Source organism: Coturnix japonica, chromosome 1 (genome assembly GCF_054131305.1).
Source record: "Coturnix japonica strain WE chromosome 1, WE-NBRP24, whole genome shotgun sequence".
Lineage (NCBI taxonomy): Eukaryota > Metazoa > Chordata > Aves > Galliformes > Phasianidae > Coturnix > Coturnix japonica.
Window position 1 is genome coordinate 107,801,279 of NC_140663.1, and position 20,424 is coordinate 107,821,702.

The 20,424-nt window shown below is 49.3% G+C and overlaps 1 protein-coding gene across 1 annotated transcript; it reads right to left on the reverse strand.

Annotated features, from left to right (window-relative positions):
- Positions 1–877: 877 nt before the first annotated feature.
- On the reverse strand, positions 878–17,479 carry LOC146762640 (maestro heat-like repeat-containing protein family member 2B). The gene is made up of 31 exons (XM_085549885.1): positions 17,333–17,479; positions 16,925–17,034; positions 16,670–16,792; positions 16,369–16,534; positions 16,162–16,260; positions 15,875–16,026; positions 15,367–15,510; positions 14,745–14,837; positions 14,392–14,461; positions 14,163–14,276; positions 14,004–14,077; positions 13,578–13,697; positions 13,326–13,433; positions 12,980–13,139; positions 12,812–12,852; positions 12,488–12,629; positions 6,282–6,328; positions 5,849–5,956; positions 5,459–5,578; positions 5,138–5,260; positions 4,847–5,002; positions 4,503–4,625; positions 4,113–4,192; positions 3,564–3,699; positions 3,355–3,447; positions 2,972–3,067; positions 2,673–2,796; positions 2,364–2,473; positions 1,745–1,897; positions 1,338–1,492; positions 878–1,191 (listed from the first exon to the last, which is right to left on the reverse strand). The coding sequence occupies exons 1-31, from the start codon at positions 17,355–17,357 to the stop codon at positions 1,140–1,142; spliced, it is 3,417 nt and encodes a 1,138-aa protein (XP_085406011.1). The 5' UTR covers positions 17,358–17,479; the 3' UTR covers positions 878–1,139.
- Positions 17,480–20,424: the final 2,945 nt, after the last annotated feature.

Genomic DNA, 20,424 nt, shown 5'->3' on the forward strand with positions numbered 1-20,424 from the left:
TTCCTTTCCTTCCCTTCCCCTTCCCCTTCCCCTTCCCCTTCCTTTCCTTTCCTTTCCTTTCCTTTCCTTTCCTTTCCTTTCCTTTCCTTTCCTTTCCTTTCCTTTCCTTTCCTTTCCTTTCCTTTCCTTTCCTTTCCTTTCTTTCCTTTCCTTTCCTTTCCTTTCCTTTCCTTTCCTTTCCTTTCCTTTCCTTTCCTTTCCTTTCCTTTCCTTTCCTTTCCTTTCCTTTCCTTTCCTTCCCTTCCCTTCCCTTCCCTTCCCTTCCCTTCCCTTCCCTTCCCTTCTTTTCCCTTCTTTTCCCTTCTTTTCCCTTCTTTTCCCTTCCCTTCCCTTCCCTTCCTTTCCCTTCCCTTCCCTTCCCTTCTTTTCCCTTCCCTTCCCTTCCCTTCCCTTCCCTTCCCTTCCCTTCCCTTCCCTTCCCTTCCCTTCCCTTCCCTTCCCTTCCCTTCCCTTCCCTTCCCTTCCCTTCCCTTCCCTTCCCTTCCCTTCCCTTCCCTTCCCTTCCCTTCCCTTCCCCTCCCTTCCCTTCCCCTTCCCTTCCCCTTCCCTTCCCTTCCCTTCCCTTCCCTTCCCTTCCCTTCCCTTCCCTTCCCTTCCCTTCCCTTCCCTTCCCTTCCCTTCCCTTCCCTTCCCTTCCCTTCCCTTCTATTCCCTTCCCTTTTTCTTTCCCTTCTTTTCCCTTCTTTTCCCTTCTTTTCCCTTCCCTTTTCTTTCCCTTCTTTTCCCTTCCTTTCCCTTCCCTTCTTTTCCCTTCTTTTCCTTTCCTTTCCCTTCCCTTCCCTTCCCTTCCCTTCCCTTCCCTTCCCTTCCCTTCCCTTCCCTTCCCTTCCCTTCCCTTCCCTTCCCTTCCCTTCCCTTCCCTTTTTTTCCTTCCCTTTTCTTTCCCTTCTTTTCCCTTCTTTTCCCTTCTTTTTTCTTCTTTTCCCTTCCCTTCCCTTTTTCCCTTACTTCCTTTTCCCTTCTTTTCCCTTCTTTTCCCTTCCCTTCCCTTTTTTTCGTTCCCTTTTCTTTCCCTTCCCTTCCGTTCCCTTCCCTTCCCTTCTTTTCCTTCCCTTCTTTTCCCTTCCCTTTTTCCCTTCCCTTCCCTTCCTATTTTCCTTCCCTTTTTCCTTCCCTTCCCTTCCTTTCCCTTCTCTTTTCTACCGGCTCCACCGTTGAAGACAAAACTTTCTTATTATCCTCCACGTCTCGCTAGAAAAAAGAGAGCCTCAAATTGTGACTGAGTAAATTTCACCTCAAACAGACTTTGAGAAGAAAAAGAAAAGCTGCTGCTTCCCTCTGACAGAGGCAAGCTACAACTGGGAGAGTAGCAACAGCAAGGGCAGGAGTGCCAATACCTGTCCGTCGACTCAGGCAGCCGGGAGAAGTGGCCAACTATGGCCTCTGCATTACAGCGGGTGAGAATGACCACTGCCTGGAACAGGAAGGGCATGAACGTGCTCTGCTGCAAGGACAACGTGCATCTGCGCAGAATGTAGAGGATCACCAGCATCTGAAAGAAGAAGGCGGAAAAGAATGACTTGCTGCATCCTTGACTCTACAGGACCTAACCATGGACATTCAGCACATGAGCAGTGCTTGTTCCCCTGACATGCTGCCAAGGCCTAAGCCTACATTTTATGCCAGCCACTCTGTCCAAACCCTGGCTCTGCACTCAGGCTATGCTTCTTTAGCACAAGAGGCAAACAGCACAAGGCGTAATGCAACAGTCAGAGTACAAGACACATGGAAGAAAGTCACTTACGTCCTGATGGATGTCCTTTCCATTCATCTGCAGAAAGGTGATCATCCACTTCCCAGCAGCACGCACACGCATTCCTTTGGCCTTCTGGAAAGTGTCCTTGATGGCCAACATGAAGTCTGCGGCATGTTCCAGGGGGAAGTTTCTGCACACGATCTGCAGAGAAATGAGAAGCAGGAGAGATCCCATCACAGATCTGCAGCAGCTCTTCAAAACACAAAGCGGTCTTGAGGGCATTCTCAGTTCAGCAGCTTGCTGGTCATTCAAGTGGCCATCACAACGCTCCTGCTGTCCATACCCTGCTATTCATACCTACAGTGATTGAGCCTTCTCTCAGCTTCTCCACCCATGTTGTTTGCTTACATGCAAAGCCTCCCCCCAGCAGCCACGGTCATACAAGTGCACACACTTACATGCACAGCCACACACACACATGCACATCAGCTCCTTGTGCTGGGCACCTGAAGGCCAGACATAGCTCAGAGCCTCCTGCTACTTCCTGAGAAAAGCGATCTCAGGGTGACAGCTCGTTCTGGAAGTGGTGTGAGAGGTTGGGGGGAGCAGAGGGATGTGCAGAAGCCTACACACGAAGATCCCAGCACTCCTTTTTGGGTCCACTTACTCTTGCAATTTTGGACGAGGTCTGGAGCTGAGAGGCGGTGCTGCAGTCATTCAGCCCCTCACACAGGCTCCTGATGTCTCCTGTCTTGATGACTGTGTAGGTCACCTTGTCTGGAAAGAGCACAGAGAGAAAAGGAAAGTCATGCTTCTGGAAACGGAACCTCTTTCCACAGAGGATAGACAGGACAGGGCAAGGACAAGATGAGGGCGGTGCACACTATCTCTCTCTCCTGTAAACAGGGCCCCAGCCCATGGGACTCTGGGTGCGGCGAAGGAAAGCAGAGGGCTAGCGTGTGCCTGCTCTACTCACCTTGGATGCGGAGAAGGGAGCTCAGACAGGTAATGGCCAACTGACGGGATGTGAGCATGGCGTCACATGTCAGAGGTGCCAGCAATCCTACCAAGGTGCCAAAGTGTTTGCAGGCATCTCCTCTCTGCAGGAGCAAAAGGCAGGAAAAAAGTTGTAGGCAGCCCCAGCTCTCCCTTGCTTCTCCTGCCTGTGCTTTCCCATGTGGTGGGTGACAGCATGCACAGCCGGGTTGAACTCACCTTCCAACTCAGGGGCACCGGGGAGGGAGCCAGGGGCATGCAGAGGGGCTCTTTACTCACCTGAAGCTTTTCACAAGCAGCCAGCAGCCAGGAGCAGGTTTGCAGGGCTCTCTTACGCTCCCATACATTCTCTGAAGTCATTGCTCTCTGCAAGACCTAAGGCAGATCATCCGTCTCACTGTGGATGTCTTTTCTTTCCTTTCCTGCCACCCCTCTCTGTCCCTCCTTTTCCAGTACTTTCCCTCAGGGCCTGGCCTGTGGTTCCACGTGGCCCCCCTTGTGCCTTTCCCCCTGCAGGGCCCATTTCTCTGCCCATTTATGAGCTTGCAGTGAGCTGGCACGTCAGCAGGAGATTTCTCCCTCTCTCATTGTCTACTCAGTCCCCAGATCTCTGTCCCCGCTATCAACAGGTATCATATATTCCTTGCCCCACACATACTCACATGGACTATGTTCTGGAAGAAGCCACGGCTGGGCTCTGTCTCCAGCAGAACCACCATGAGCCGGCCCAGAGCTTTCAATGATGTTTGCTGAAGCTGAAAGCAGAAGAAGGGACTGAGGTGTGGCATCAAGGCTGCTGCCAGAGCATGGGTTGTGTTTGCTGAGGTAGGTTTCTGACTGAGAGGTGGCCGGAAAAGATAAGGCAGGTTACCTGCAGGTACCGAGCTGCTTGCTGTGACTTCCTGATCTTCGTCATCATCTCCGCTGAAGGGTGCATCACAATGTTCTTGAAGCACAGAACCAAGAAATCATACATGTCCTTGCTTCTTAAAAAGATCTTCAGCTTGCTGACAGGAGGAAAAAAGGAAGAGAAAGCAAAAAGAGCCTTTACCAGTGCTCTCCAGACTGGTTCAGACAACATCAGTTTCTCCTGATGGACAGCTGCAAAGCCAACAGTCCTACCCTGTGCTGCTGAGCTCTGTTTTTAGTTCCAGCAACACCCACCTCCTCTCTGGCAGCAGTGAACCACCTCCCCCTCCAAAGGAAAGGAGAACCCAGGTCTCCCTTCTCTTCCCTGCCAGGTGACAGGAGCATCAGAGCTTTTCTCCCTGCCCAGAACCTCAGCTTTGCTGGGCACAACATCACAGCCGACTCTCCTGTAGATGTGGCTCCTCACCCCTGCCCCCTGTAGACCTCCAGGAGCTACCCAAATGGAGGACCACCAATCCTGCCTTGCAACCCCAGAGGCTCCCACCCTTACCTCAACTGCTCCAGGGCCAGAACCACCTTGAGGGGCACTGGGGAGACAGGGCTGCCCAAAGAATACTTCCTCAGCAAGTCCTGAAAGTCCCAGAGAGACACTGTCAAAGTGGTAAGTGGCACACGAGAGCTCTTCCACCCGGCCCAGAGACAGACACAACTGCCACACATCAGCCCCATCAATCCCACATTACCCACGGAAGCACTGCAGGATGCAGCAGCTTCACAGCTGGTGCACCTAGATCGCTGACCAGCCTCTTCCTGCCAGCACCCAAGGTCCCCACCAGCTGGAGACATGGAAACTGAGGGAGACCTATATGCCTCCAGGGAAGCGAGGCTTGTGCTACAGCCCAGTACTCTGCTACAGTCAACCCTGGCTCTAAGCACTCACCATGAGGATCTCCCGCAGCTTGTCCTTCAAGGAAGGGTTAAAACAGGCAGAATCACCCACAGCACAGAAGGCAGAGATGAAGTCAGTGATGCTCTGCACCAGCGCGAGCCTGTTCTGCAAGTCCTGAGGCCCAAGAGAAAAGAACATTCTTTGAACTGCGGGAAGGGCCAAGGGCTGCAAGGGGAACACACAGGGGCAACTCTAACGGAAGGGCTTGGATCTTCATCTGGGCACAAACCATTCCCCGAGGGACCTTTGGAAAGAGAAGGCCCATCTCAGCATCCCCCCTTCATGGAGGGACTGCAGTGGATTCTCTGACACCCTGGCAAACCCCAACCTCTCACCTGGCAGCTGAAGCTGTAAAGCAGCAGGATGCTGCCCACAATGTCTCCCTCCAGGTGGACGAGCAGTTGTTCCTTGGAGGCTCGCAGTGCTAAGCTGCCATAGGCAAGCATGATAGTGCTGCGTGTGGCATGAGCTCTCGTGCTGTCCAACTCCATCTGTGTGGGGAGAAATGCCTTGAGATACTCACTCAATAGCCTCCAGTGCCACACGATGCACCTGGGCTCCCTAGGCAGGAGCTGCTGTGAAAATAAGGTGCAAGAAAGACAAGGTGGAAACCCGTAACGCTTCACCTTCTTGCGCTTCGAAATCTTCGCATTCTGGCCTTTGCACAGCTTGGACGCAAACATGTTGAGTGTGTCCAGGACTGTGTGGAAGTTGCTCTCAGCAGCATGGCTGAGAAGAGAGATCATTCCCTGCACAAAAGAACAAGGGGCAGTTGGCGCAGGCCTGAACCTACTGGCACGGACAGCCATAGTGATTGGGCCAGTCATCGCCTGAGGGAAATGGCAGCAGTGAGGAGACTGAAAGGCCCAGAGCAGAGCCAGGAGAATCCCCCTGCCTCACTGACAGACCAGGGATGATGGCCAAAGATGGATGGAAGGAGAGCTCACCTGGGCCTCAGATGGTTTCTCTGCGTTTGCTTCTATCAGATGCTTCAGCAGCGTCTTTTGGATGTGGAGGACTCTCTTACAAGCTCCCAGCACTGTCCCCAGAGCTTTGTACAGGAAAGACTGCATGGGAAGGGAAGGAAGAAGCTGAGATGTGGCATCAGCCTGACCTGATGGCAGAGGGCCAGGTGGGAAGGACCCACTCCCTGGGAGTCACTGAGAGCAGCTGCAGGTCCAAGCTTTAGCCAGCCCCTGGGGAGACTGCATGGAAAGGCTCTCTGGTGGGCACGGGCTGGGGAAGCAGTGTGAGCAGCCCAAGTGTGCAGAGCACCAGCCACAGCCCCAGTTGGGTACCTGCAGCTGCCCCGCTGGGTAGAGCCAGGAAGAACCCACCTTTTCTCCAGAGCTGCTGGAAGAGCTGCTCAGCCATCGGCTCAGCTCACAGCTCAGGGCCTCGGTCCAGTCCTCATCCTCCATGGTCACCAGAGATGCCTTCAGGAACTGTTGGAGAACAGGAGAAGCCAATGATCCCTTGCTCTTTGCCTTTTCCCGCATTCCCAAGTTGCCGCAGCCTTCTGGGGAGAGCTGCCTGGATGAACAGTCCTTCTCCCAGCTCCCCCCAGCATTCCCTCCCATTAAAGCTGCCTGCCACTCTTCTCATAAGACCCTTCTTTGGCTTGGGACAGAAGCAGCACTGCAAAGGCATGCAGCTGCTCCTCAGCAGTATTTGAGAGGCTGTTCCTGTCCAGTGGTGACTTGTGTAGGAGCGGGGCTCCTTGAGGCAGGCAAACACTTCTCTCCACTGGAGCTCCCAGCAATGCCGTACCTTCAGCAGACGGCGCTCCCACTCCACTGGGACGCTCTCATCTTTCCCTGCACAGCAACAGGAAGCAAAAGACCTTTGATTGGGATCAAGCCACAAAAGAAGAGCTGTTGCAAACCATGCTCGGCCTGGACACTCAACTCTGCTAAGCTGGGACCTGCACCCCTTCCACAATGACCTGTCCCTCCCTACAAACACTGTCCCTGCAGGAACACAGAACTAACTGCTCCAAGACTGCTGTCTCAGGGGACATGAAGGGCCCATCTGTGTCCTTGAATGGGCAGATCCCTGGGAGGATCCGTGTCCCCGAGTCTCCCTGGAATGGGAACAGCAGCAGAGCAAGTACTGCACTGCAGGCAGTGCTTTCCCTCTGCAACAATGAGAGCTTCATTTTCAATCCTCCCCCTCCCTGCTTTCTCCTCTCCCTCCCCACAAGCACTTTACTGAAGACTGAGCAAAGCCTCAAAATGGTGGTAAGGTAACACTTTGCTATAGAAAGGGAAAGGGGAACTTCACAGAAACCAAGACAAAGGGTAACTGTACATTTAAAAGTGCAGGGAAAGGGGGAATTGCAGACACTTAGTCAAAATAAAGCCAGAGAAGAGGGCAATAAAGATAAGAAGAAACTGTCCGGAGACCTCTGACAAGAAGGATTAGATCCCCCCCCGGGCAAGATGATGCCGACATGGGAGAACAATAACAGCAGATAACACCAAGAAGAAAACAGAAGAAGAATTTCACCCCAAAACATCGGCAAGGGTCGCGGGGAATGGGGTCAGGGGGAATGAGGGAATGGGGTTGCGGGGAACGGGGCCATAGGGAATGTAATGAATATGTAATCAAACTGAGGAGGAGACTATTGATTATGTATTAGCTTAACCTATATCTGTAACACACTTTTCTCTTTACGGTGTGCAAGTTTGGAGGAGCTATCCCCCTTGCACCCGGCGCTGCGCAACGCTGGAATAAACATACCTGCTTTATAACCCATCTCTGGATTATAGAGTTTGATTCCGCAAGTCAATTTGGCACCCCAGATGGGACCCTCTCTGTTCGGCTGCAGGACCAGCTGAGAAGGGGGACGCCTTTGGCGCGCCCCGAGATTTCTCGGAAGGACTCCCCTCCCTCATCTGATCACTGCAGGAGCAGACAAGAACCATCTATCGGCGGACCAGGTATGTGAAATGGGGGACCCGTAAGTCGTGAGGAGACGTCCTACGCAGGGCACAGTGGAGTCGGCGTGCTCCCCCCCAGGGATGTGAGCTCACGGGTTAGGTTAGGTTGCCGGCTGGGTTAGGACTCCCTAGGGAGTGCCTACAAAGGGGCCAGTAAGTCGTACGCATGGTAAAAGAGCTATTGCTCACATTCAGGTGATTGCTAATTGGGCAGAGCTTGTTTGCTTTCTCTGGTACAGGGTGATTTGGGTAATCCTGGGATAATTGGTATCGTACAGCGCTGTCTATATAGGTGACCTAAGTCAACAACTAGCACCGGTGTTCTTAACATCTTTGGTTAAGCTTAACAAATGATATATTGTAATTCTGTTTGAATTGTCGTGTGAGTGTGGTGTGAGTGAGACGCAGCACAGCTGCGGGGCGAGTGCGGAGTCCCGACCCGCGGTTCCGTCCTCCCGCGAGGGAAACGGCCGGGGACGGACGAAGCGAAAGTTGTCTCCAATACTTGTTTATCTATGTTTTAATACGTGTTTATTTTGTATTATTAATTACTGGTTTTTGTAAAGTATGTGGTCATAAGTCATAACAATGCTGTTGTGTCAGAAGTGGTTTTACTTATAAAAGAATACGGTGGTTTATATTAAGTTACAATGGGAAAATCACAGAGCAAAGAGGTCCCTGCGCGCTCACCCCTGACGTGTATACTGGCACATTGGCGAGATATCGCTGGGCAACCAGGAGGAACCCTGAGCCGAAAAAAATTCTGATTAAATATTGTAATCAGTGGTGGTTGATGTATAAGCTAGAGGACAGGGACAATGAACATATAGAGGAATGTCTGTGTGGAATGAGCATCAAGCCATTTATGTGATACTGTGTTCTGCCTGCGAAGAGGTGTAAGGGAGGTGGGTCAGTCAGTGCTGGCTCTGTGGCGAGAGGTGTATAACTGAACGATATGGATTGCTAAGGGAAAGTTATAAGGTAGTAAGAGTGTTTATGGAAACTGAAGAACTGTGTTGCTTGATTTGTGGGTTTTGAAGGGAATGGGACAAACTGTTTTGCTGGTATAAGAAAGTGTAGTTGTTAATGGCATACGGAAGTATAGTTGAGGGTATGTGGAAGTGTAACTGAGGGTACAAATAGTGGAATAGTGTACAGAGGAAAAAGGGTTAAAGAGAAAGTGAGTTTATCTGTGCTGGCATGAGAACAACCCCCCCGCACCGTTCCCCTGCAATCAGAACTCTCAGAGTGGGAGAGGGAGCCAGGGTCAGAGACTGCTGCTGTAAACAGCAAAGGGGAAGGTGGAGAGGACAGGGCACTGGAAGTGAGAATAGCCTTCATGTGCAGAGATCTGGGAAATCTGAAATCTGGGCAGCACTGGATGGCTCTGGAGAGGAGGTGAAATGTAATGATTAGAGTTTGGAAAGTGAGAAAGTTTGGGAAGGACAAAAGTTGAGGAAGGCAAAGATAAAAACAGGGATGTCAGGTCTGAAGAGAGGTGTACAATAAGAAGAAAACAAACAAACAACAACAACAACAACAAATAACAAAACAAACACCTGATTGAGAATCAGAGATGTTCAGGGAATTGAGAATAATAACAGCTGTTACTGTTGTGGTGCTAGAGTAGGGCCATAGGACCCAGGGTTCCCCCACGAGGAAAGGGGGGGGAGGGAGGCTTGAAGAGCCCAGGGAGGGCTCTGCCCCACTGGAATGAAAGCAGTGTGCAAATGCAGTGGGACACTGGTAGAGAAATCCGACCAAGCTGAGTGAGAAGGAATTGCCTCTGATTGCAGAACTGAACAATGAGAACTTGGGAAGTTAACCCTAGCAGATACACCGATGAAACTGCAGCTAAAGAAGCAGGATAAAGTAGTTCATTTTCTGATGGATATGGGAGCTTCTTACTACCTATAGATGGTTTTGTAACATTAGTAGGTGCTACTGCCCAACAAGAAAAGGCTTACTTTTGGAATTAATTAAATATAAGCTAAGAAAACAAGTAGGAATACAGAAATTCTTGTACCTGTCAGGTTACCCTGGCAAGAAATTTAATAAAACTGGAGCTAAGGGTCAAACAATATTGGCTGATTAAGAATTGTAAGTCTGACTATTAACACAAACTGGGAAAAACAATGTTATACCCCCAGGAGCCACAGCAATCTCAATTAAGACACACTTAGCGGTGTGGGCATCAGGGCCAAAAATTAAGCCCTAAATACAAGTTAAAAGCAAGAGCTCACCCACTCAGAGTAAAGTGGTGCCCTTTGAGGATATGTGACTGTAGAAGGACAAAAGAAATAATAGATAATTTTTTGAGTTTGAATTACTAATTGAATGGGAATCCAAGTACAAAACTCCAATTTTGCCAATTTGCTAGATTTTCGGATAGCAAGTGCTTTAGTTTGGTAGAAGACATGAGGACAAGTAATGGAATTGTTGAATGGATACACTCAGTGATGGAAAATCCATGCACTTTATCAACCAAGTTAAGGAATGAATAGGTGGAGTTTACCTTCTGGATTTGAGGGATGTCTCTTCTGCCTGGTTTGGCTAAAGAAAGCCTAAGGTTATTTGCCTTTGAATAGGAAAACCCTAATAGAGGGAGAAGAGACTCAGTTAACCTGGACAGTGTTACCCAGGGTTGTGAGAATAGCTTAATGATCTTTGAGAACTGGTCAACTCATGAGCCTGAGACCTGGGATCCTCCATCCTAGGGTGGAACTTTACTGGAGCATGTGGATGCCACAGCAACAAAAGGACTGTGTACAATAGACTGAGAGTTTGCTGAGTTTCTTGGTTTACAGAAAGCACAAATAACTCAGAAATTACAGCTGGACTTTGGACCTTAAGGACTGCCAAGAAAGAAGCCATCTGCTAAGCCCCTGAGCTGCAAACTGTCAAGGAACTCCATACGTTCCCAGGAATGACAGGAGGATGCTGACCATGGATACACAGCTACGGACTGATGGTAAACCTCAAACAGCTTGAAGTGAGTAAGGGATGGTGCCTGAGGGCAGTGGCTGCACTGGTGCTCAATATTCAAGAAGCCTATAAATCTACACTGGGCCAAAGGACACCAGTTTTAATATCTCATACAGTGTTTACTGTATTGGAGGCAAAAGGGGGACATTAGTTCATTGGCTCTCACCCCAAAGATTCCTGAAATACCAGGCCATCCTGGTAGAGCAAGATGATGTAGAAATAATTGTGACTAATATTGTCAACCCAGTATCTTTCCTTAGCGGAACTCCCGGAGAACCAGTATTACATGACTGCTTTGAATCAACTGAAGCTGCACATTCCAGCCGGTCAGTCGAACCTGAAGGACGAACCCTTAGAAGATGCAGAAGACACCTGGTTTACCAGCAACTGCAGTTTTATGAGACAAGGAGACTGTAAGGCAGGACATGCAGTAACTGCTACTGACCAGGTAATCGAAGCACAACCACCAGCTGTGGGGACTTCCCTCAGAAGGCTGAAATAACTGCCTTGACAAGAGCTTTAATCATATGGACAGATGCTAAATATGTGCCACACGCTCATAGTACCATCTGAAAAGAGCAAGGATTGCTCACACACAAGAAAAACAGCCTGATTTAAATCTACCAATGGTTATTATATGTTGTAAAAGACATCAGAAATGTAACACTGTACAGGAAACAGAAAATAAGCTGATAGATCAGATGGCAGAACAGGCAGTTGAAGAGGGCTTCAATTCCAGACGGTAAACTTAAAATCTCTGAAGCCAAGTCAAAACCTGTAAAATATTCTAAAGAGAACAGGAGTCCAATTAATGATTTAGAAAGGAAGAGAGCAAGCTGACAGATGTGTGCATGCCCAAATGGACACATTATTATGCCCTTTAGTATTTTATGGAAATTGGTTATAAGGGAAGATAAGAGAATATATTGAGCAAACCAACACTACAAAGTACAGTCCCAGTACCAGGAACAGGGCACAAGTGGGCTTCATGGGAGAGGGCCTTCCAGGGCAACAACGGCAAATTGAGTTCACAGAACTCCCAAGAAAAGGGGGGTACCACTGTATGAAAATTTCTGTAACCTTAGAAACAATTGAGGATGCTGCTGCAGATGCTTGATGGACAATCCAAAAGGAGATATCCTGTTTATCCAAAGATGCATTGCAACATGGAGTAGGCAGGGATAACACCGATTGGGGAATAGTTTTCTCTGGATCATGGAATAAACTTACTAATTGCCAAATTTAGGATGACTAAAACAGCTTTTCTTAGCCTGCATCACCTTGCTACTCTTGGTGTGTTTTACTTGTGTTGTTATGTCTTTTGTGTCTGTACCAAGGTACTGGAAGGGAATACGAGGTTTGGAAGAGACATGAGCTGAGACAAAAGGTAGAGAGCGGAGCCTATTTTGAGACCCATTAAGAATCTAGCAGGTAAAAGCCTGCTAGATTAAAGAAAAGGGGGGAATTGAAGACTGAGCAAAGCCTCAAAATGGTGGTAAGGTAACACTTTGCTATAGAAAGGGAAAGGGGAACTTCACAGAAACCAAGACAAAGGGTAACTGTACATTTAAAAGTGCAGGGAAAGGGGGAATTGCAGACACTTAGTCAAAATAAAGCCAGAGAAGAGGGCAATAAAGATAAGAAGAAACTGTCCGGAGACCTCTGACAAGAAGGATTAGATCCCCCCCCGGGCAAGATGATGCCGACATGGGAGAACAATAACAGCAGATAACACCAAGAAGAAAACAGAAGAAGAATTTCACCCCAAAACATCGGCAAGGGTCGCGGGGAATGGGGTCAGGGGGAATGAGGGAATGGGGTTGCGGGGAACGGGGCCATAGGGAATGTAATGAATATGTAATCAAACTGAGGAGGAGACTATTGATTATGTATTAGCTTAACCTATATCTGTAACACACTTTTCTCTTTACGGTGTGCAAGTTTGGAGGAGCTATCCCCCTTGCACCCGGCGCTGCGCAACGCTGGAATAAACATACCTGCTTTATAACCCATCTCTGGATTATAGAGTTTGATTCCGCAAGTCATTACCTTCAAGGCACTGCAGCAGCAGGGGGATCTCAGCAGCCCACATGGCCCCCACAGCTCTGTGGATCCTGCTGTGGAGGTTTCGCATGAGCAGCAAGGCAGCAGCTTGGAGTTCACTGCCTGCAAAAGGGCTCCCTGCCACCACCTGAGAAAGAGCAAGGAGAAGCAAGGTCACGACTGCAGCGGGAGAGAAGAGCAGTGGCTTCCCCTACAAGGGAAGTAGCTTGGCTCTGCCCTGGCGGGCAAGGAGCATCCAACAGCTTTGCCCATGTCCAAGCTGCTTCCTCCTCAGGGATCGTGGCACCAGGCTCTGAAGCATCTACTCACCAACAGGCGTGCCAGCATTGTCTGGGGAGTCAGCAGTGGACCTGCAAGGAGAAAGAATTGCTGAGTGAGATGTCAAGACGCTCCATGCCCTGCCGCATGTACCTCTGCTGTCCCTACTGGGTGCTAACACAGGTCAGCAGAGCTTACTGGGGAAGTTTTTGCTCCTACCTTGAAACATGGAGTTGACAAAGTGGGGATCCAGTTCTTCTGCTTCCTGCACTCTCAGGTCCCCTCTCTCAGCCAGGGCTTGGATGCAGCGGGACACCGGGATCAGCATGCCGGTGTACTGGGCTGGCACCACATACAGCAGCAGCCGCGGCCACAGGAGCTGTAGGGAATGAGGCAGTTGAGCATGTCAGCATTCCTGCCTCTGCTCAGAGATGAAGAGGGCTCTGTGAATTTGTGTGCTTCAGAGCTTCAGAGCACGTTGGAGGACAGACCAGGGGTGTTGTAATGAGGCAAGGAACACATGGTGCAAAGGCAAGGGACGGCAGTGTAGCAGGGTGTGACTTACTTTGGACATCCCAATCACAGAGACATCCAGTGACCCCAGGATGTCCATGCACAGCTCTTGGAGATCTCCTTCTTCCTGAGCTTCCTGGGCAGAAAGGTCTCCAGCTGCCTGCACAACAGTGTTATTGAAATGCCAGTTACGTTATGTTCTCAGGAGCCTCTCATAAGCTCAGGTGTGGCCCCACTGGTATTTCTGTGCCAGCCTCTGAGCAGCGCGGGTCTTTCAAAAGAAGATGCTGCCCACTGTCCTTACCCTTCTTCCTGTGGTGCGGCTGAACTCACTGAAGATGTGTCCCACTACATCCAAAGCTGAGCAGCTCCAGGCATTAACACTGAGCACATCCTTGATGAAATGCAGAATGGCCCTCCTCACCTGCCAGGGATCAATTTTGGGTGGTGTGATTTTCCTGGTCAGATGGCAAAGGGAAGCCACCTGCTCATCATGGCAGCCCTTCGGGCATGAGCAGAAACAACAAGAGTCTTGGTCCCTGAGGTGAGGGAAAGGCCTTTGCACCAGGCTGTGCAGGGACCTGCCTGCTCCACTCTCCCTGCTCCCCCCACAGGAGCCATCACATCACAACCATGTAGTCAGTGCTCCAGGGTCTCTCTGGTCAACCCAGCCCTGCCCATCTTGGCAGCAGCATCAACAACCCAAAAACACTTTCCCAAACCAGCTCACCTGTGTCCTGAGGTCACTGCTCAGACACTGCACAGCCTCTGCAATCTGGGGCAGCTTCTCTGTCATCATGGGCTCTGCAAGAGATGTGCAAAAGTATGCGTGGAGGCACAACCCAGATGGCAATAGGGACCTCTGGAAGTCCCGACCCGTGGTACTAACCACCAGAGCGAGCCAGAGCACCGAGCAATCCCAGGGCTGTCACGCATTCATCCTCCTTCTCACTGCCTATCTGCGACTGCAGGAACAGAACTGTTTCCTCCGGGCAGATCCGGGCTGCAGGGAGGAAAACCCACGCTGTGTTAGCAAGAAACTCATACCCATTTCTGGGGTTTGTGAGAGAGGATTTGGACCAGGCACCAACAAACATCGCCAAAGCTCTTCTCCTTACCCTGCAGCAGGATGCAGTGGGTTAGATCTGCACTATCAGCCTCGCTGTGCTGCTTGGTGTTGGCAGACAGCTGTGGGAACAAGGTCCATTTGAGGAAATTGCATCAGCATTGAGGACGGAAAAGAAACTGCTGCCACCTCTTGTCACCCTTGGCACTCTCAAGCAGAGGACATCATACAGACAAAACCCAGCTTGCTCCACAGCATCCTCAGGGGCAAACACACAGCTCTGGAGCAATCACAGGCATCCAGGAGCTAAGGCTGAGCAGCTGTCAGAGGCTCGGAGCTCTGCAGTCTTCCTGAGACTTAGCCAAGAGGGAAACTGCTGTGGGCACAAGGATAGGCTCCCCTTACCTCATAGAACACAGCACTGGTGATGGCCAGAAACTTGTCCTTGGGAATGAGAGTCTCAATGCCCTCTAAGGCCTCCATGAAGATAGTGAGGCTCTGCAAGAGATCAGGAGAGGAAGAAAGGGCTGAAGCTACGTTTAGCCACTCAGGAGGAGAGACACTGTTTCCCAATAGTGTTTCTGCTGGGAGAAGCTCCCACACAGGTGCTCTTGTTTGTCCCCCATCCCAGCAGCACCAAGAGAGTCTCTCTGCTCTCAACCGAGCCCTGTTTGGGCATCCTTTGCAGGAGTTTCCCACCCAGCAGCCCTCTTCTCCTCCATCAGATGCAACTGGACATGGTCCCCCTAGTTGTTAGCACAGAGCTCTTCAGGCACTCAGAGCCCCATGCTGGTGGTGGCAAAGCCTCTCATCCCCAGGAGATGGGCCCCAGTGACTCGTGGCTCCCTTCTGGCTCCTGTCTGGATTGTTCCTTCCTTGACTGAAGAGCTTAGAAAGCCTCAGAATTCCCTTGAACACCTGTTCCTTCTTTCCCCAAGGGCTCCTTGCCTCCTCCCTCCATCCCCCTGTCCCCTCTTGGCACTTGCATGGGCCCCACATCCACACTGAGCCCTGCACAACATCTCACCTTGGCCATCCTGCAGGTGTCTTGGACCTCCTGATACTCGTGAATGAGGCAGAGGAGCTGCTCCCAGACATGCTCTCGGTGCAGCTCCTGTTGCAGGAGGACAGCCATCATGGCAGCCACAGCCCTGAGGATGGTCTGTTTGTCCTGGAGAGGGATAGCAGAGGCCCAGCGTCAAAGACTGAAGCTCTGCCCTTTCTACAGAGAGGGCTTTCTCTTTCCCTTCACTTTCCCCATATCCCTGTACCCAGCAGGAGATGGGCTCACTCTGGAGGGCAGGAAGGTTTTCCCCACACCTTCATCCCCAGCTCACCCTACCACAGTGCTGTGACATGAGGCTTCTCCCTGGCAGAGAGATCCAGCCCCAAGCACAGAGCCAGTTCAGGGCCCTTTGCAGAGCCAGCCCACTCCCTCTCATCACCCTTCTGCTCTCAGCCTGCTGGGCACAGACAGAGCTGCCAACATAGATGTGCACACTGCCATCCCAAGCTGAGAATGCAGCAGTGCTCACCTTTTCCTCCTTGCAGTCCTGCCAGTCCCTCAGCACAGAGCAGAAGAGCTGGTAAAGATTCTCACAGATCTGCTCTTTCTCTTTGGCAGGCCAGGGGCATTGCTGTCCAGAGGACAAGTGAAACTTGATTCCTTCTGACCATTGTTTCACAACTGAAAAAAACCAAACCAAAACAAATAAATGATTAATTAATTAATAAAGAGATAGTGAGAGAGCCCCTGAGAGTCTGCAGTAGGGTGAGATGCAAGGGGTGTCCCGAGCCCCCCTGCTCTGGGGCCGGTACTCACCAGTACAAGTGATGCTCAGGGTCTGGCCACTTCTCACCTGGCCCACCACACTGCACAGGCCAGCCAGCGTCAGCCGCATGAAGGGGATGCACTGTGGAGCTGCAGAGGGGAAGGAGAGCATCAGCAGTGAGGGAAGAGGGGCTGCAAAGTGGGGTCTTTCCTCTTTCCCCAGTTGTCATCAATGTGAGGGGGCTGAGGGCACTTTACCGTAGCTTCTGAACAGTTTGCTTAGAGTGATGAGCAGAAACTCCTTGGACATATCCCCCTTGGCCTTCAGGTGGCCCTGGAGCTCAGCCATCACCAAGCTGAAGTTCATCCGGGCCAGAGCCACCAGGACGTTGCTGGCAGCCATCCTTACACTGTCTGTCACTCCCTGAAAAAGAGTCACGGGTGACACACAGCACAGGAAACTACTTGAGGCCCTTGGAAGGGCTAAGCCACCACTGTCCACCAGGAGAACACCAATGTGGGCAGGCGGCTCCCTTTGCCTTTGGGAGTGACCCCTCACCTGAGCTGCTGTCAGGTCCTGGGACACCTCTGCCAGCAGCCGGTTCACCACTCCGCATGGCGGGCGGCTGTCATCTTCCCACAAGACGCTCTCCAACTCGCAGTAAACCTGCTGTCGGTCACCCTGGGGACAGGGATCAATCACACTCACTTTGCCCGCTGCCACCCATCAATATGCCAGTGTGCTTCTGGGGCCTGGCAACCACGAGACCACTGGGACAGGGCAAGGATTGATGGTTGGATGTCCCCAGCTCACCTCCTGGTCTTGCAGGCGCTGCAGCAGCAAAGTCACGCCACAGGAAGGGACAGGGCTTGCCTCCCTGCGACGCATACATCTGGGCATGCAGCCCACACAGGCGAAGAGACCTGAAAGAGCAGAGAAGCTGCTGCTGGTGTTGCTTGGAGCCAGCGCCAAGCATCCAGCCAGCTCTGGGATGAACACTCCTCAGCCCCACAGCGTGGGGTGAGCTGTTCTGGCACGTGTGTGGGTCCGCTGGGAGATGGGAGAGAGAGCCTTCCCCTTGCTGGGGTACTGGGGAAACCACGGTGGGTGGCTGCATTCAGCAGAGCAAGGACAGTGCTGCTGGCACATCCTAAACAGACATTAGTGGCACACACGAGCTGAGGCAGTATTACTGTGTCCAGAGAGGTGGAGGGACCTCACCTCGAAAGGCTCTCAGCCGCTCCATCACTGCAGGAAATCTCCAGATAGACACAAAGCTCTCTCTGGTCCTCTCCCTGCGGGTCCCACAAGAGACTGGGCCACCGCTCCCGTGGCTGCCACAACAACTGTGACATCACACCAAGGAGTCTCACCTCATAAAGAACCAGACAGCAAGCAGAACACCCTTGCAGGCCCCAGAACACAGCATGTTTTTGTAAAGCACTTGGCTCCAGGGTTCTGTGCCGAACCAGGGATTCAAGACAGAGAGTGAGGGAGAGTCCCTGGCAGGATGTAGCTCCCGGAATACCATTATCTGGCATTCTCTTAGTGACTGGCGACTCCATGCCAGGAGGCACTGAAACCCCTACCTGATGCCCAGACAACCTCTCCAGAGAGCTTTGCTCTCTTCCAGGGGCACATGTCAGAGACATTAACCAGACTTAAAAATAAATAAATAACAGAGCTAAAAACCATTAGGAAAGAAGTTTCCTAACTTCCTATAAGTAGACATTTCCTTATAACTTCCTGTAAGTAGACATTTCTGTTTGATTTTTCAAAAAAGAAGAAACATTTTCCTTTTTTCTCCTCTGCTGAACCTTAAAAGTACAAAGGAAATGCTTGATTTGAATTCATTTACTTTTATCATTCACGTGAGTGCATCTTGACACAAATATCTTCTTTCTTTGCATCTTTTGCAATCCATTTCAAAAACAATTGAATTATTGAATACATTAAATTCCTATCAAAGTGATTTCAAATGCAGAAAAATCATACAGTCACAAAGCCACACTGTTGCTGTTTGAAAGGAACATCTGGTTGTCAGCCTGACCAACCTCCTGCTCAAAGCACGAGGGCTCAGCACCACATCATCTCTGTCACAGCTTTTTCTAAGTTGATCTAGAACACCCCAAAGGACAGAGATTTTATCATCTTTCTGGGAAGCCTGCCCAGTGCCCTATCACTAGTGGCTTAACTTCACCTGACGTTCAAGCTGAAGCTGGCCTACCTTATGGCTGCTCATTTACAGTGTTATCATCTTTGGCTCTGTTCCCTTTGTATGGAATGTATGGAACTATCAAACTGTCCCCCTTAGCCTCCGTCTCCAGACTGAAGCCCAGTTCCCTCAACATAAAACAGGCCATGTGTCCATCGTTCTAGATCATCTTCTAGGACTGGGTGCCTGAACTGGACACATTAAACTAATTATAAATTCACTGGTACTGAAAAGGGAGATCAGTTTTCTTTGGCTGATGAGACATTATTCTTATAAGGTCGGCTACACGCAGCTTTTGTTTCTTATTCATTTGACCCATAATCAATCTAGTCCAACTTGCCAGATAATTCCATAGTGAGATACAGAGCAAGGGTGAGTCTCTGAACTGGTTACTGAGGCACAAATTATAGTATCCTCTCCTGCAAAAGATGATCAAATGTAACAGCCTTTATTGTGTTTGTTCTTTAATGAACAAAATTAATTTCTATGAAAGAAATCAATGATTTCCACCAGCAAATGCCAGTGAAAATATTTCCACATCTTTTCCAAGTAGAATTGCTGTAGGCAGTTTCTCTGGAGATATTAAAAACCAGGAAAAACTGACAATTTTTTGTATCATCTTTCAACTGAACTCAATTCAATCTGATATTCATAGAACTAAAGAATGAAGAACACTTGTTAGACTGTCACACATACTGGAAATCTAGAAAGAACTTCTATAATAACAACCAAGAGAATTCCCATCAAGGGAGATTAGCATGAAGATCTAATCTTCCTTTGAAAAGAGTGAAAGACCATGTTACAAGAAAAAAAAAAAAAAAAATGTAACTTCAAAAGTTGGGAAGAATCTAAATCAACAGGGAGTAAAACAAAATAAGTACAGTTAAAACTGCAAAGGCGAAGCTCAGTTTTATGTTTTATTAAACATTCTGGTTTATACTGAAGTCACATCATGTGAACTACACATACAATTTGAAATAACAGACTCATTAACCATAGATGAAATGTTAGTGGCAAATTTAAAATATCTACCAGATGTGATGATGATCTCCTGATATCCAAACCCAATAATTCTAAAATGTATTTCCAGTAGAATAAAAGCACTGCTGAGGACAGAGTACCTCATTCAGTTTTATTCATCCATGCCCTAAAAGGATCTCACACTGAAAACACTACTAGTAGGACTCAAAGAATAGATAGTCTTTTCTGTGAGAAAAAAAAAAAAACTGAAGAAAAAAAAAATTAAACAAATAGGAACATTTTTACTATCTAATCAATATATCTGATGGAGTACTCGAACGCTGGGAAAAAAAGGAGGGCAGATTAACGTGAAAAACAATACTGAGATGAGAACCTACAAGTGTAACTTGATATGAATTAATTGTCTATGCTTCTAGTTAAGCTGTAATCCTGCTCTGGTAAATAAGCTGTGCACAGGACCCATGCTTTCTTCCCTCAGAAGCTCCTTGATATCTGAGACCTTCATGCTTGGCCTCTTGCTTCAGCTGTATCTGCATCCTGTCCTACACCTCATCACTGTGCAAATATCCCTGCAGATCCTTACAGTTGGAGTGATTAGGAAAGAATAAATATTTTCATGAAGTAAACTGAAGAACAGATTCTCAAGAAATACACAGTTGTGGATCACAATTGTGGATCACAATTAGCGTGTAACTGAATATTATTCAATAAACCTGCAGAAAAATGCATGTTACGGGAAGAAACAATGTAAACTACAGGTGCACCACAGGTACCTGGTTTCCCATTCCCTGAACCACAAACAAGGCAGACAAAAGATAGAGACAGGGTCAAAAATAGGTATTTCTCTTTGGGAATTGGTAACATTTCAGAATGATGTTAAAAATGCTTAGTAATACGTAGGATACAAGAATTTAGATAAAATGATAAAATTATTTTGTGCTGTTTACACAGTGTTGAATTTAATCAGTCCCAGTCCATCTCCAAGATGCTACCAGAAGTGTGACATGGCTTGGAGAAGAATCAGAAATCAAGGCTGTATTTACCAGGTGACTCAGTCAACTGGTTTCCACATCCTGTATGACAGCTTTTAGAGGTATTCAGAACTGTAAGACTCCTA

What these genes read in the sequence shown, in the direction of transcription:
- LOC146762640 (XM_085549885.1), bottom strand. Translation starts at nt 17,357, where the DNA reads ATGGAGCGGCTGAGAGCCTTTCGAG. An exon ending in AGAAACCATCTGAGGCCCAG is followed by an intron (nt 5,261 to 5,458) that starts GTGAGCTCTCCT and finishes TCTTTTGTGCAG; the next exon opens with GGAATGATCTCTCTTCTCAG. An exon ending in CTGCCTGAGTCGACGGACAG is followed by an intron (nt 1,192 to 1,337) that starts GTATTGGCACTC and finishes TCTTTTTTCTAG; the next exon opens with CGAGACGTGGAGGATAATAA.